A 15,385-nucleotide genomic window follows, 5' to 3' on the forward strand; every position below is an offset into this window, starting at 1 on the left:
ACTATCCTAAAAATACACTCTTTATAAATTTTGCACAGAATTCCAAAATTTCAAAGACAATCCTGGGCCCTTTTCTCACATTATCATAACTTCATCACATTAATTTATTCAGGATTGGTCAGATCAGAGTATCTGAACATGTACAAACAAAAGAGAAAGGAAAAAAAAATCATAAAATCCCTATGAATAATTGAACGATTGGTAGGAAAAAATCGACAAAAATCGTACTTTCAATGATCACAATACCTTTATAGAGAGAGAGAGAAAGAGAGAGAGAGAGAGACGAGTTTTTGATACAATAGTATGTAAAGAGGAATCGAACCTAGAACCTCAAATGCAATGGTAATACTCTTTAACCGCTTGAGCTATAAGCGGCTTTGTGTATTTCATGTTGAGTTTGTGAAATTTAGCCCTTCATCTGCTGATGCTATTAACGGAAACTAGATTAGCATTAAACTTTACAAAGTTAAAAGCTATTTCCTGAACCGAGAGTAATTTTACAAAACAACTACTTAATACCAAAAGGCACAACAATGTAGTTATTCTTCTGAGCATCAACTGACTCATTCTCTGCGCATCTTCACATTAACTGGAATTTCCTTGTATGACTGAATCTTCTGCGTTGCTCGGCGCAGTGGCCTGGCAGATGATTTTCGACATTCCTGGCCTTCAGATCTCGGGTCAATGTATCCGCCATCGTCCTTTTTCACTGAAGAACAAGTCAAACCACTTTCATGAACCACTTCGTCACTTAGAGAAGAGGCATGGACTGTGTCATCGTTGATCTCAAACGACGCTTCAGTTGCTCCCCGTTCTTCAGTTTTAAACTTTGTGGACTGCCTTGTCAAGCGTCTATTAGGAAACAATAAATCATTTGTAAATATAGTGAAAATCTACAGAAACATGTACCTGCTTAAGGAAATCAAAGTTCAAACAGAGACAAACCTTTTGTTGTCCGCCTTCTCTTTATCATGGACAGCTTCAGTAATAGGATCCTCTTTTTCCGCCATTGAGCATGTCGGAGCACTTTCATGAGCAACATTTTGACATGGAGGAGGGACGGGAAACTCTTCGCCATTGGTCTCAAACAACACTTCAGGCGCCTGTTCTTCAGTTTTTAACCTTGCAGATTGCCTCGTAAAACGCCTATTAAGTAACCATAAAGCAGCTGTAAGTAATGTGAAAAAACTACTGAAAACACGTACTTTCCCAAAGCAATCAAACCGTGCACAAACAAACCTTTTGTTCTCGGCCTTCCCTTTAGGTTGGAGTTCTTCAATCGTAGGATCCTCTTTTTCCCCCGGTGAACATGTAGTCTCACTTTCATGAACTACATTGTCACATAGAGGAGAGACGGGAATTTTGTAACCATTGGTCTCAAAAAAAAATTCATTTGCTTCCTGTTCTTCAGTTTTTAACCTTGCAGACTGCCTTGTAAAACGTCTATAAAAAAATCATAAAGCAACTGTAAGTAATATGAAAACCTACTGAAATCATGTACTTGCACAAAGTAATCATACATGAACAAACCTTTTGTTGTTAGCCTTCTCGTTAGCTTGGACTGCTTCAATTGTAGGAGCCTCTTTGTCCACTAATGAAAATGCCATCTCACTTTCATGAACCACATTATCGCATATAGGAGAGACAGGAATTTTTCCAACATTGGTCGCAAGCATTTCTTCAGTTGCTTCATGTTCTTCAGTTTTAAACCTTGCAGACTGCCTTCTCAAACGCAACCAAGGAGCACATATAAATAGAGTAAAAATTCACTGGAAACATGTATTGCATATAGCAATCAAACATACACAAACAAACCTTTTGTTGTCAGCCTTCACTTTAACTTCGACCGCTTCAACAGTATGAGAAGCCACAGCTGCATGCAAATTATATCTCAAGAAATAGCACAGAAACAATAGACCAGAAAAACAATGAGATGTCAATTTAGTATTTACGTGGGTTTTTTGGATGTCGTCCCCTTTTGGTATTACAAGGCCCATCCTCGCTGTCTGCTTGCAAGGACTCCCCTGCTTCAACACACTTAGTTGAACCTTCTACCTATGGGTAGTGAAAAGAAACATGTAAAGAATACAAGAGTTCAACAAAACAGATCACTTCTTCAAAGTTTAATTTAGAAACCAGAAAGGAATGCGCTGACTACCTGATTTTCTTTACTTTGGCACGTTACTCTTTTCGCTCTCCCCTACGAGCACACGGTTTACGGTTCGACAACTAAGTCTATAACCTTACAAAGCAGATTAAAGTCTTAAGTAGTTATACTCACCTCAGCCTCCAGTTTTCTCACATTCAGCAAACCATTTTTGCATCCAATTTCATGCTGAAGTGCTTTTAGCTAAAAGTAAAAGCAGAATGCTGTTAGTTCATACTTGTACACTTGAATATAAAATAGAAAGTGAAAGCATACACTATTCTGACTTCACCAGTCGAAACTTAACTTACCCTATCTTTACCTGAATTGAGTTCCTGCAAAATTGGAGTAGAAAGTCGATTTTATATTGGTTGATGAAATTACCAGGTATCGGGAAGATTAGAATAATCTACAGCTAAAATTTGTAAAGAAATACCCCTACGATCTGGCTATTTGCTTGGGCAAGTTGCAAATTTTGTTGTTGTACTTTCTGCAGATTGATTCTCAACTTCTGTATCTCCACTCTGCTCAATTCTATGATTTTGCTACCAAATGGCATTAAGAAAACCGAAAAAGCAAGACATGCCAAACCAGATTAGGAACATAAATGAGAGAAATACACAATGAGTAAAATAGATAGCCAAAAGGATACTTTCTGTCAGTAAGAAGTTTCATCAGTGTCCTATTTTCCTGTAAACACATTCAACAAACCCAAAATTAGCTAAACCAACTACATCATCAACATACTTAGACATATGAGATTAAGAGAGATCCAACCGAGACTGTACCTTCTGAAGATTGTCAATATACTCTTTATTTGTATCTGAATCAAATTGCTGCTTCTCCTGTTGAACTGATGGTTTCGGCCACTGCTGCTGCAAGTTGCTAATATCAGCAAGCCTCTTCCGTGAGCTACTTCCAATCGACAATCCTTTAGAAATTTTCCCTCCTTTTGCCTTGTTGTCTGACATCCACACCAAACATTCTGTCATTTTCAGCAAAACCCAACCCCAAAAATCCCAATAACTAATTGGCTACCAAGTCTACCATCAAAACAAAGAAGATGTACACAAAAATTTCCAAATAACGGAATGCTCCTGTGGGTTGAAACGAATAGCTATGCTGGTCAAAATTAAAAATTCCCCTCTTTTCCTACATTTCTCAGCAACCAAACAGAGCTTGAAACTAGTTATGCGTCTCAAATCCAACAAATTTCCACTATATCCTACACAAATTTTACCCAAGAAAACCTCGATAGCTAGCGATAACGAAATTTTCCAAACTTTAACGAAACCTAGCCCTATGAATCCCACACAAACAGCACCAGCATTCGTAATTGCAATTTGTCCCAAATTATGAAACCTCAAACATTAATTCTAAATCAAGAAATGAATTCATACAGAAAAATCAAACGCTAATTCATGAATAAGCAAAAAAAATAGTAGACTATCGATTTCAAATGACCTAAAGAGAATCAAATTCTGTGAAATTTACCTCCGGCGGCGCCGTTCTCCGTATCGAGAATGATGAGACCTTCCATCGTGAAACCCGAGCTGAAACCCTAAATTCTCTCTCTCGATCACGATCTCACTCTCTCTCCTCTCACTTTCTCTCTCTAAAGTTTCATTGCTTCTGAGACTCTGAGATTAATGGAGGGAAAAACGCCGTCGTCGATCAGTATGTATTGGAAATTGAATAAGGAGGGAAACGAAGGGACAGAGGGAAGGGTACATTCGTAAATGTGCAAAGCTCGGGACACCTACGGCTTTCCGAAGCTAATCCCAGACCCGGACCTATGGCTGATGGTCGCAATTAAATCTTATTGGGCCAATGGCCCAAAGCAAAGCCATTGGGCTAGGCTAACCCAACTCCATTTGAGACCCAACATGGAAAAAATGAGTGACATCCGTCATCGTTTGTATATGTAATGTAGGAGAAATTCTAGGGTTCGACTGACTGGTCACGTCACCCGTCCGATTGACCCCACAACATAGCAGCATCATTTGTATTTGGTCTCATCCAACATCATATTGATCTCACGTAATTGAGTATGTTGTCCATACGAGTTGTCACACACAAGAACTCCTCGTGATGTAGGTAATGCTTAACGAAAATATATTAGAAAGAAATAAATGGATCGTTTCGAGTCGAGTTAACGAGTTCTAAAAGGAATTGCTTGGATGCATGATTTTGATTCTTGTGAATCCTATGCATGACTATATATATATATTTCATAACCGTACATTTCTTCCTCGTTGGTTTAGAATCTTTCCCACTTCAAAAGGCCAACAAAATCATGCCACAAAATGCTTCCATTCCCTTCTTTTTTCCAACTTCAAATTATTCTTCTTCTTCTTTTTTTTCGAAACAAACGATATTATTTACACTAAGAGGGTGGGGGAGTTGGTTAAGTATCACAATGGGTTAACAATAATATGGTTCAAATTCGTCTTTAGCAAGAATCGAATCTAATACCTCTCACTTACTAGTGAAGGAATATCACTAGACCGTAGTACTTCTTAAATTTGAACTTTTGTGTTTCTATCTTTTGTTTAGGTTTTTTAACCAAAATAGTCATTGAGATAGGCATAATTCCTCATTTTGATCTCTGTGATTTAAAATCAATATAAGTGGTTTCTAAGATTGTCGCCATCAATTATTTTGATCATTCTGTAAAAAATCTCCATTAAATTGAAGAAATCACCCGTTTAAGTGGGGAAATTGATTTGACAAAATTACCCTCAATTTAACAGAGATTTTATACAAAATAACTAAAATAATTGACAGTAGAAAATTTCAAAGACCACTTCTATCAATTTTAAATCCCAAAACTAATTAAACCTGACAAAACCCTAACCCTTTGCTTTTATGTGAAGAAAACTTTTACGATGAGTCATGCAAAATAGCTAAAGCATATAAGCCGCCTAATTTTTCGTCAGATTTCTTTATCTTTACATAATGGATCGTACTTTTTCTCCCATCAAAACAAATACAAGTAGATTAAGCACAATACTTTTGATCCCAATCACAACTTGCATCATCTCCTTATCTGATGGAAACCCTAACTGTATTCATACATGAATTAGACATTATATATTAACCTGCAGTTGGAGTATGTTTCAAGGTATCGATAAGCTTTATCGTTGGAGTTTAAACATGTTATTTCCTCATTTCCATGTATTTATTTGTGATCGACTAAACGATTCTTTTTGCCAGGCAGCAATGCATGACATACATTGATGATTTAACAAAAATTCTAATTCTAATATAGAAGGTAGAAGTTAAACTGTCACATCTGATAACTAAAAGAGTTGATACATTCATATTATATACATTGTTTAATGATAAGACTTTACTCAATTTTTGTTATTGTTTTCACCTTGTGTGATGGTAATAGAGGGGAAGTACATCATCGGCGATGAGGAAGAGTGCATGATGGATGGTGATGGAGATGAAGAAAAAAAGCACATAATTACTACTAAAAACCAAAAACTATTTTAATTCGTTTGCATTTCCAAAATTTTGTTCTCTTTCATTTCTCCTTATTTCTTCCTTTCTCTTCCATCTTTGTTTTTCGTCCCTCTATTTGCCTATATACTTTCCTCATACCTCAAACACGAAAAAAAAAATCAAAACTTAAAAACAAAATAATTATCAAACAAACTCATACCATTTTAACCAGACATTAAAAAATCGATACGGTTTTGGTTATGATCTCGTATTTTACTTGCACAAACTTCACAAAATTCATCAAAGAGTATTTAAATATGCAGCTGAGGTTAACCGAAATGCAATCCTATCAATAATTAGTGGCCCTACGATGATGACATGCTTTTAATAATCAACGACTATGAATTTATAGGACAAGGATTGTCTGCTCTCTCACTTCTGATGCACATGCCCTCCTATTTGTATAGTCACGGTTAAGCCATGTCAACATTTTATATTAATATTCATTTTTGTCTTATTATCTCTATAAAAAATAATATAAAATATTGACGTGGCTTAACCGTGACCACACAAAACAAGAGACCACGAGAGGGCACCAAAAATGAAAGGACAGACAATCCTTGTCCGAGTTTATATTATCTTCAAAATTTGCATTTGTCTTGTCACCATTTGTATGCATCGTAGGGAGTCAACATTTACTGCCTTCAATCGATTTCAAAAATCTCTTATCTGTTACGAATTATAGTACTGTCTTTTTTTTCCTTCTTTTCTTTATCATCAATCAATCGTAGAAAAAAGAAACGAACTTTGAACATTTTCTAACATGTGAAAGAGCAGTATTATTGTCCTAAATTAAAGCTAGTTTAGTTTCAGTACTCTATTTTTTTTAGCAAATGTTATTATGTCGTTCAAATTCATCTTAGGCGAGAATCGAATCTAAAACTTTTCACTTACAAGTAAAGAGAAATATCAATTGACCGCAATACTACTACGAAGTGACAGTTTCAATACTCTTTTTGAATTGAAGTTTTTGACAATATAAAAATGTTGATAAAAGACACTAGGCGCTAGTCGAATTGCGGGCTAGGGACAAGCAATTAGGCGGCAACCTAGGCAGACTAGGCGGATTTAAGTAAATTTATTATATATTATATAAATACGTGTCTATTTATACTTTAAAAACACACAAAATTATATTGGAATACATAAATTGCAAAAAAGCATTTTATGTATTAGTTTTCAAACACCTAGGAAAACTAGACTAAGCGGACACCTAAGCAAGCTTATGCGTACTTTCTTAATTTTCAAATGCCTAATGACTAATCGAAGAAGTAGCTAGGAGCCTAATGCCTAGATGGCGCTAGACGAAAATTTTTAAAACAGTATTATATATTAGTTTGCGTTTCATTTAAAACGATCACAAATCGGTTAAATGTGAATGTTGTACAAGTGGAAAATTAAAATAGGATTATAATATATGTTTACTCTTTTTAAAATGGAAATATGTACAGCCTGATCAAAAAAGCACTTTTATACTTACATTCATATGGCTCGTTAAGCACTATTCGAATTTTTTTTTTTGAATTTCAAAAACAATTGAAGTGTTTTCTGCAAGAATCACTAGTTATGTGTTTACATGAAACATGTTAAGTGAATTAGATCCAAAAATATTTTCACTTTAAGCACTTTCAGTCATTTTAAAAGCACTTCTAAACGAGCATATAGTCTCATATACTTTATTATCTTCTAGCCCCACTTTGCTTTTAAGAATATATTATGTTTGTAAATCAGGTCTTTCAATTTGAAAATCCAAGATTTTCATTACAGCACATCTATGTGGTTCCTGCTGTCAAAATTCGTTAAATTTTCTGTTAGTTTGATGACATGGAACACAGAGTTTACATAGATAATAACTTGATACCACGTAGATAAAAAAAAAAAAAAAAAAAACCAAATGAAATATTTCAAAACCTCTAAATCAACAGCAACAACCAAAAAAACAAAAGCCCAGTCCACATCTTAGTATCCTACCCCATCCCCATCCGCCTCTCTCTCTCCCTCTCACCCCTAGACCACCATCTTCCACAGCCACCCACCAAAACGATATCATAACATAAGAAAAACTTGGAAGAAAGAGAAGGGCTTTCAAATAAGGGGTCCATATCGACGAATCTAGATTCTCGCCGAATCTTTTTTGTGAGGATCTTGGAGATCCATGAATTGTATCCGTTCATCGTACATCATGTGGTCAAAAATCATTTTAAATATTTTTATTTAAAATTAAACACAAACATTACCTAACAAAAACTGACCGCACGATGTACGATGAACGGACATGATTCACGGTTCCCTAGAATCCTCACCAAAAGAATCCTATTGGCATATCGACTTGGTTGCACAAAATCAATCCCGATCACCGGTCCTTCACCTCTCCCCATCATTCTACGAACCGCAAGCGAACCGCGAAGAAATTATTTTATTTGGTCACGTCATCAAATTAATAGAAAATTTAACCAATTTCAATGTGAAGGATCACATTGATGTGCATGGATGAAATTCAATGACGAGATTAATTGATTTGCATATTGAGGGAAGAAAGTGATCAGTTAGATCAGTTTCTAAAATTATTTGTGATAAAGACTAGCTATAATGACATTCACTGGTTGAGGAGGTTAATAGGTTCATAACATAATGTCTCAAAATTTCTTCATCCTATAGTCTTTCATTACACATACTTTCATGGTCACTGTTTACAGCCGGTTTATTTGAAATTTTGAACAAGATCAAATAGAATTTGAATTTATTTTTTCGCTATAATGATGTATGCCGTATTTTGTTGAATACTTAGTCGGTTTATTGTTGTTAGCCAAACCAAGTTGCACACATGTCAACATATATCGACATATGTTGATGCAATTTGATGAGTGGTATATATAGAGAGAGAATTTGTTTGGTGTTATCGACACAATATGTCGAGATATGCCTAGTAGGTGTTACATCAAACACTTGGTAGACCTTCACACATACAATTTTTGAACTTCGTATGGTCATAGTGTTCATCCGCCCCTATTGGAGGGTATTCATTTTAGTATTATAGGATGAAGAAAATGGCCTGTCAGTATTCATTCTTAATCAAAATGACATTTTGTGTATGAAAAATCCATAGTAGATCAAGCTTTTTTCTTTATTTTCTCTTATGCTATTATTTTATTATTGTAGCGGAGTCCACAATGATGTTGACATTTCTGTCTGGAAATACATGATTTTACATGATGCTATTCAACTTATGCTAATTTGCTGTCAGCTCTTCATGCTTCCATCATGTTGTCGATGTTATGCAGCTCTTCTTTTGTCAAATTGTTCCTGTACTGTTCATCACTAAATTTTCGTGATGAATATCTACAAATTTGTTCGTCAGACTTTGGTGACTGCTTATGCTTTTTCTGGTATAGTATACATGCCCCATCCTAATGATGAAGCGTCTGTTTCAACTATTTTGTAACTATCATCTAATGGTAATGTTAATAACTTAAGTTTAGTAATTTCCTCATTTATATTTGAACTAATTTAATCTCTTCACTATTAAAATATTTTTGTCCTATTTTGCTAGTTTTACTATGCAATACTGCTATTTTTCTTCTAACTTATCTGGAAATTCTAAGACCTTTTTAGTTATATGATCTTGTAATTGTATTGTACCTGACTTAATATACATTCCTAAAAATTCTATATCTTGCTTTACTAATGCTATTTTATTTTTGCTAATCACAATTCCATAATTAATAAATTCTTGTAAAACTATCTCTAAATGCTTCATATGTTTATTTCTATTCTTAGTATGTACTAAAATATCGTCTACATAAACACTACAAAAATTATCATATTTCTTGAAAATTTGATCCGTCTTTCTTTGAAAGATCGATGGAGCATTTTAAGTCCAAATGGCATAACAGGCCACTCAAAATGTTCTTCTGGACAAGTAAAAGTTGTCCAGTCAATTGATTCTTCTGCTAATCGTATTTGCCAAAATCCTGATTTACAATCAAATTGCTAAAATATTTACTTTCTTGAATTTTATTTATAAGCTCATCCTTATTTGGTAACTTATAACTATCTTCATATGTATTATCATTTAATCTCTTGTAATTATAAACTATTCTAACAGTACCTTTCTTTAGCTCTGAATGTTTTCTCATAATAAATGTTGTTGATCTATATCCAGACTTAGAGGGTTTAATTACTTTTAAAGTTAATAACTTTTTTATTTGTTGCTCAAACTCTTATTTATCTATTAAACTACAAGACATATCAGTTGTCTTTATGGTTAAATCTGGATTAATTATATCTAATTTTGCTAATATTTTATTTTTACTCAAATGTTGTCACAACCCATCCTAAATATATAATTTTCGACGATGTAAAATGACAGTTTTATCCTTGGACGGGAAATTGTAGTGTGTATGTGTGACATATTGAGATTTTGAGTTTATTGTGTGGTTTTGAGGATGGTGACCACGTGGACCACACTCACTCCATCTCTCTTCCTTCCTGTGCCCTCATCTCTCTTGGACTCACTCTCTTTCTCTCTTTTTCCTCATACAGACCAAGCTCGAAGTGAGCTTTCCAGTCGCAGATCGAAGATTCTAAAGGCACCATTGCATTCCTCGTGCCATTTCGAGTTGGTTGGTACCCATTTCAGGTAAGGATTCATTCGAAATCTCGAGAACCCGAAACTTATTTTTCATGCACTATTCATGTGGACGTAAAACCTTGTGTTTCAGAAGATTTCAAGCTCACAGGGAGCTTTAGGAGGTCATAAGGAAGCTCGGGGTAGTTCGTTGGAAGAGTTTGGACGTCGGAGGGCCGAGATCGAAGGTTTTCAAAGTTGGCCGGATTATCGAGCTTCCTCAGGTAAAATCTAGTAGATTTCAAGGCTTAAAAATGGTATAACATGATTCTACATGTTGTTAGCTTTCCAATGGTTCAAATTTCATGAAAAATGGTTGAGAAACGAGTGAGAATAATGGGTTTGAAGTTTTACCCAGTTTCTCGGCGACCGGCGACTCGCCGGAGAAGATGACGGCATATTCCGTTATGGAATATGCTGACGCCGTTAGTCAGTTTTAACGGAATATGTTAGGTTTTAACGAAATATTCCCTAACGGTGGTTAGGGGATCCGTCAGGTTTAGTCGCGTGTGGGGGTGCGTTTTGTTGTGCCCTTGCCCGCGAGTGGCAGCTCGTGAGAGCTTGAAAAAATTTCTAAAAATATCACGATGTTCGTGAGGTTATGTAGGTCACGTTGGTATATTCAAATACCAAAGTTGAGCAATGTATGAGAAGTTATTAGTTAGTTTTGTCTATGTGCTTTAAAATAACGTTTTTATAGTTAATTCGCATATAGGTGAGACTTATCCCGAGGACGAGCGTATCTACGGGTGACTCGGGGGCTACGACCCTTCAACATACCAATGAGTGAGCTTTTGTTTTCAGTATATATTTGTATACTTGATATATTTCCCAGAAATGCATTTTTAGTAAAGTATGCTTTGAAATAATATGTCAATTGCTTTTATATTCTGAATATGCATTTCATGGTTGCATATATATATATATATATCTTTTATATTCTGAATATGCATTTCATGGTTGCATATATATATATATATAAATGTGGTGCTGTGGAGGCACATGTAAATGCATGTAAGTTATGTGGTTATGTGAGTTATCGATGATGTGATATGTGATTGATTAATGTTGAGCTCATAAAACTGCACCTAGGGTGATTGTGATTTAGCCAGATATATGAAGTACATGCCTGTTTATTTACATCACCTCCCGCATTATATGCTCATATTGGATCCAACTTAAGTGCACAGTCTTGTCGTACAGACCTTATTTATGGTTCCGACTTGTAGGTGATTAGCGATTTATTGCCCGACTATTATGAGAGAATAGAATTGAGCATAATTATATTTCACCCAATCTTGTTGTACATACCCTCTTTAGTGGTTCCGACTTATGTGCAGTATATTGCCGTATAGATCATTGTAGTGACTCCGGCTAGATTGACTATTGAGTTATGAATTCAACCGTACAAACTACCTCAGGGGTTCCGGCTAACATATCATATTTCTATGAAATCATTCTTACCTGGATTGTTTACTTTGTTATATTTTGGCATGGCATACATATGAATATGGTCATATGAAGCATGAATTGAATTGTTATGATTTCAGATATATATGTATATGCTTATATCTTGATTCTGGGAAAAATTATACATGTTTTACAGCGAGGGGTTAGTATGTTGATAAATGAAATGGTTTTGTAAAATATTTGTTTTTGCCCACTCACGTTTTCTGTTTTGCGCCCCTCCACGTTCTAAGTAAGCTTGCTGTTGGTGGCTCGGGATCGTCGGCAGTTCTAACCTATTTGATTAATAATATGACATTCCTAGTACTGCGTAACTAGTACTTGTCCTACTGTACTGCACCTTGACTTATTATGCTCTGATTATGAGTGTTTACGGTTGTAACTAACTCCTATCACTTCCTGTTAGTAGTGCACTCTAGAAATGTGGGTTTTAATTATTCGTATATTTGCTACCTTTATCGTTTCCGTACTGTGCACATGGCTACGTCACTCTCACGTGACGGCCAGCATGCCTTGACCTCGGTCGGGGTGTGTCAAATGTAACTGTGGGTCTTCTCCTATGATCCTAGTTTGTTCTGCTAATTGTAATAGTTATTCTAAACTCTTTGGTTTATTACAGTTCCTTGGTCTATCTAACTGTAATGTTTCTATACGGGTTTTTTCTTCTTCTAAAATCAGATATTCATGTTCAAATATTTCTTCATCAAACTCTTCTATATTATTATGCTCATCATTTTCTTTTGAGTTTTCTAAATAATAACTATCTTGACTACTAGATTCTATTATATTTATGTTTTTGTATGCTTCTACAATATTACTTTGGTCAGTTATTGTAATGCCTCTTTTGAAAAATGTTATGTTAGGATTCATAAATAAAAAACCTTGTAAACTTTTCAAAAAATTTAAACCTAAAATGAATAGATATGATCTTACGGGTGAAATAAATGTTAATGGTAAATTAAATTGTTGTTTTTCTACTTTAATAGACTTATTATTAATACAATGTGCTAAATAAATTGGTCTCTCATCAAACTGTGTTATTCTCATTGGTTTTACTAATTTTTGTAATACTAACTCTTTTCTTATGACACTCTTTGTGCTTCCTGTATCTATCATAGCTGTTGTTTGTATCTTATGTTCTTTTTCTAATTCCATTTCACAATTTGTAATATCCCACATCGCCTAGGGGAGTGGATCCTGTAAGCTTTATATGTATATTCTCATCTCTACCTTGCACGAGGTCTTTTGGGACCTCACTGGTTTTGGGTTCCATCGGAACTCCGAAGTTAAGCGAGTTCGGGCGATAGCATTCCCAAGATGGGTGACCCACTGGGAAGTTCTCGTGTGAGTTCCCAGAAACAAAATCGTGATGGCGTAGTTGGGGCCCAAAGCGGACAATATCGTGCTACAGCGGAGTCGAGCCTGAGATGTGGTGGGGGTCTGGTCCGGGATATGACAATTTGGTATCAGAGCCAATCTCTGGTCGGAAGTGTGCCAACGAGGATGTCGGGCCCCTGAAGGGGGTGGATTGTAACATCCCACATCGCCTAGGGGAATGGATGTTGTATGCCTTATATGTATATTCTCATCTCTACCTAGCACGAGGCTTTTTGGGAGTTCACTGGCTTCGAGTTCCATCGGAACTCCGAAGTTAAGCAAGTTCAGGCAAGAGCATTCCCAGGATGGGTGACCCACTGGAAAGTTTTCGTGTGAGTTCCCAGAAACAAAACTGTGAGGGCATGGTCGGGGCTCAAATAAGACAATATCGTGTTACGACAGAGTCGAGCCGGGATGTGTTAGGGGCCCAGGCTGGGATGTGACACAATTTATGGTAATTAAAGAACTATTTTTTGGCTTTTCTATACTATAAACAATATTTCCTAATATTTTAGTACTTTCTTATGATTCTGCTGAATTAATTTCTAATAACTTATTATTATAACACTTTTCACACAATATTGAATATGTATTATAATATTTATTTGTAACTAATTTACTACACTTATGACATTTTTCTGGCCAACCTAAATTAATGTATTTATATTCTTCTTCATGTTGTTTTTCTATGAATGCACACATATACTTTTCTAAATCACTATTTGTGCTACTTAAATTTTCCAAATCTGAATCTATCATGTTAATACTCTCTTTACCATAAATACTCTCATTATCACTTAAATCATTTAAACTGTATATTGACTGAATATCTTCATCTTCTTCTAATTTAAACAACTTCATCAAATGTACTTTTTCTCTTGGCTGTTTTCCTAATTTTAGACATTTAAGTCTAATATGCCCAACTTCTCCACATAAATAACATTTACAACTACTCTTATTTTTAGGCGCTTTATATTTTCTAATCCAAGGTCTACCACTTCTTTTTCTAAATTGTTTTGGAATATATTTTCTCTTCTTGTATGTTCTTGAAGGTCTTATGTTGAAGTTCTTATGCTGTTTGTATGGTTTGTATGACTTATATTTCTTTTTGTATATTTTCTTATGCTTATTTTTCTTATGACAACCATACTGTTGTGGTACGTCTATATTTTTACAACTCATGTAAAGTTGTTTCCTAATCTATCTCTTAGCTTTTATTTGACTACACTCTTGTATAAGTATATCATATACATGTTGAATTCTAGGTCCTATTGCAATATCATTTTTCTTTGGATGCTTTTGCCATTCATTCCAAATTTTTTCTCCTATTGGTCCTTTTATTTTTGTTATATAAATATCTAATAAATTAATATCATTAATTCTACTTGTTCTTCCTAAATATTTAAAGAAATCTGCAGTATACTCAGCTATATATTGTAAATCACAAATTTGTAATTGTTCTAAATTTCTAATTGCTCTAATTTGTTCTTGTTTGCTTCTGCCATCTAACCTATTATGATCTAAAAATTCTTGTTTAATCAAAGTAATCAAAGTAGAGGTCGCACTTGGTGCGATGGCAAGTGTCTTCGCCCATGAGCGGTAGGTCTCGGGTTCGAGACTTGGGAGCAGCCTCTCCATAAATGGGGGTAAGGCTAGCCGACATTCACCTCTCCCAGACCCTGCGTAAAGCGGGAGCCTTGTGCACTGGGTACGACCTTTAATCAAAGTAATCAAAGTAAACTATTATGAACTTTCCATGACTGGAAATAATAAAAAACTAAATCATCTAAGGTATGTTAAAAAAAATCTAACATATTTTGTGAATTACTAAAATCTAATATTAATGCTACATGTACACAACCTTTCTCTCATCTCTCAATAATTCCTTCCCAATCTTGTGGATCTACATTATCTAAATTTAATATATTTCCTGTCATATTAATTTGTTCTAACCCTCTCAAATATGGAATTCTATTTTTTCTAGGTGGTTTTACCATATTTTTCTTCTATGTAATCTACTCTTGCTTTTTCATTATATTGTTCATTTGTTGGTCTCAAAAATTGTTGATATGTTCTACCCGTGTATCCTGGATTTTCTACTCCTGATGTACTACTTTCTTTTGCTGGATTACATACATTATGCTTTCAATTCTAATAAATTATTATATTCTTTTGATCCTAAATTATGTTCTACTCCTATTTCTAAAATTAATTTTTTCATCTCTTCATCTGAAATTTTATGTAGTTCTAAATCATAT

The 15,385-nt window shown here is 34.8% G+C and overlaps 1 protein-coding gene across 1 annotated transcript; it reads right to left on the reverse strand.

The window, feature by feature from the left end:
• Nucleotides 1–202: 202 nt before the first annotated feature.
• Nucleotides 203–4,341, reverse strand: LOC114824006 (SHUGOSHIN 2). The gene is made up of 13 exons (XM_029100146.2): nt 3,641–4,341; nt 2,935–3,110; nt 2,799–2,836; nt 2,583–2,691; nt 2,458–2,481; nt 2,282–2,350; nt 2,159–2,200; nt 1,953–2,055; nt 1,816–1,873; nt 1,531–1,722; nt 1,240–1,443; nt 946–1,146; nt 203–852 (listed from the first exon to the last, which is right to left on the reverse strand). The coding sequence occupies exons 1-13, from the start codon at nt 3,684–3,686 to the stop codon at nt 564–566; spliced, it is 1,551 nt and encodes a 516-aa protein (XP_028955979.2). The 5' UTR covers nt 3,687–4,341; the 3' UTR covers nt 203–563.
• Nucleotides 4,342–15,385: the final 11,044 nt, after the last annotated feature.

Source organism: Malus domestica, chromosome 01, assembly GCF_042453785.1.
Source record: "Malus domestica chromosome 01, GDT2T_hap1".
Lineage (NCBI taxonomy): Eukaryota > Viridiplantae > Streptophyta > Magnoliopsida > Rosales > Rosaceae > Malus > Malus domestica.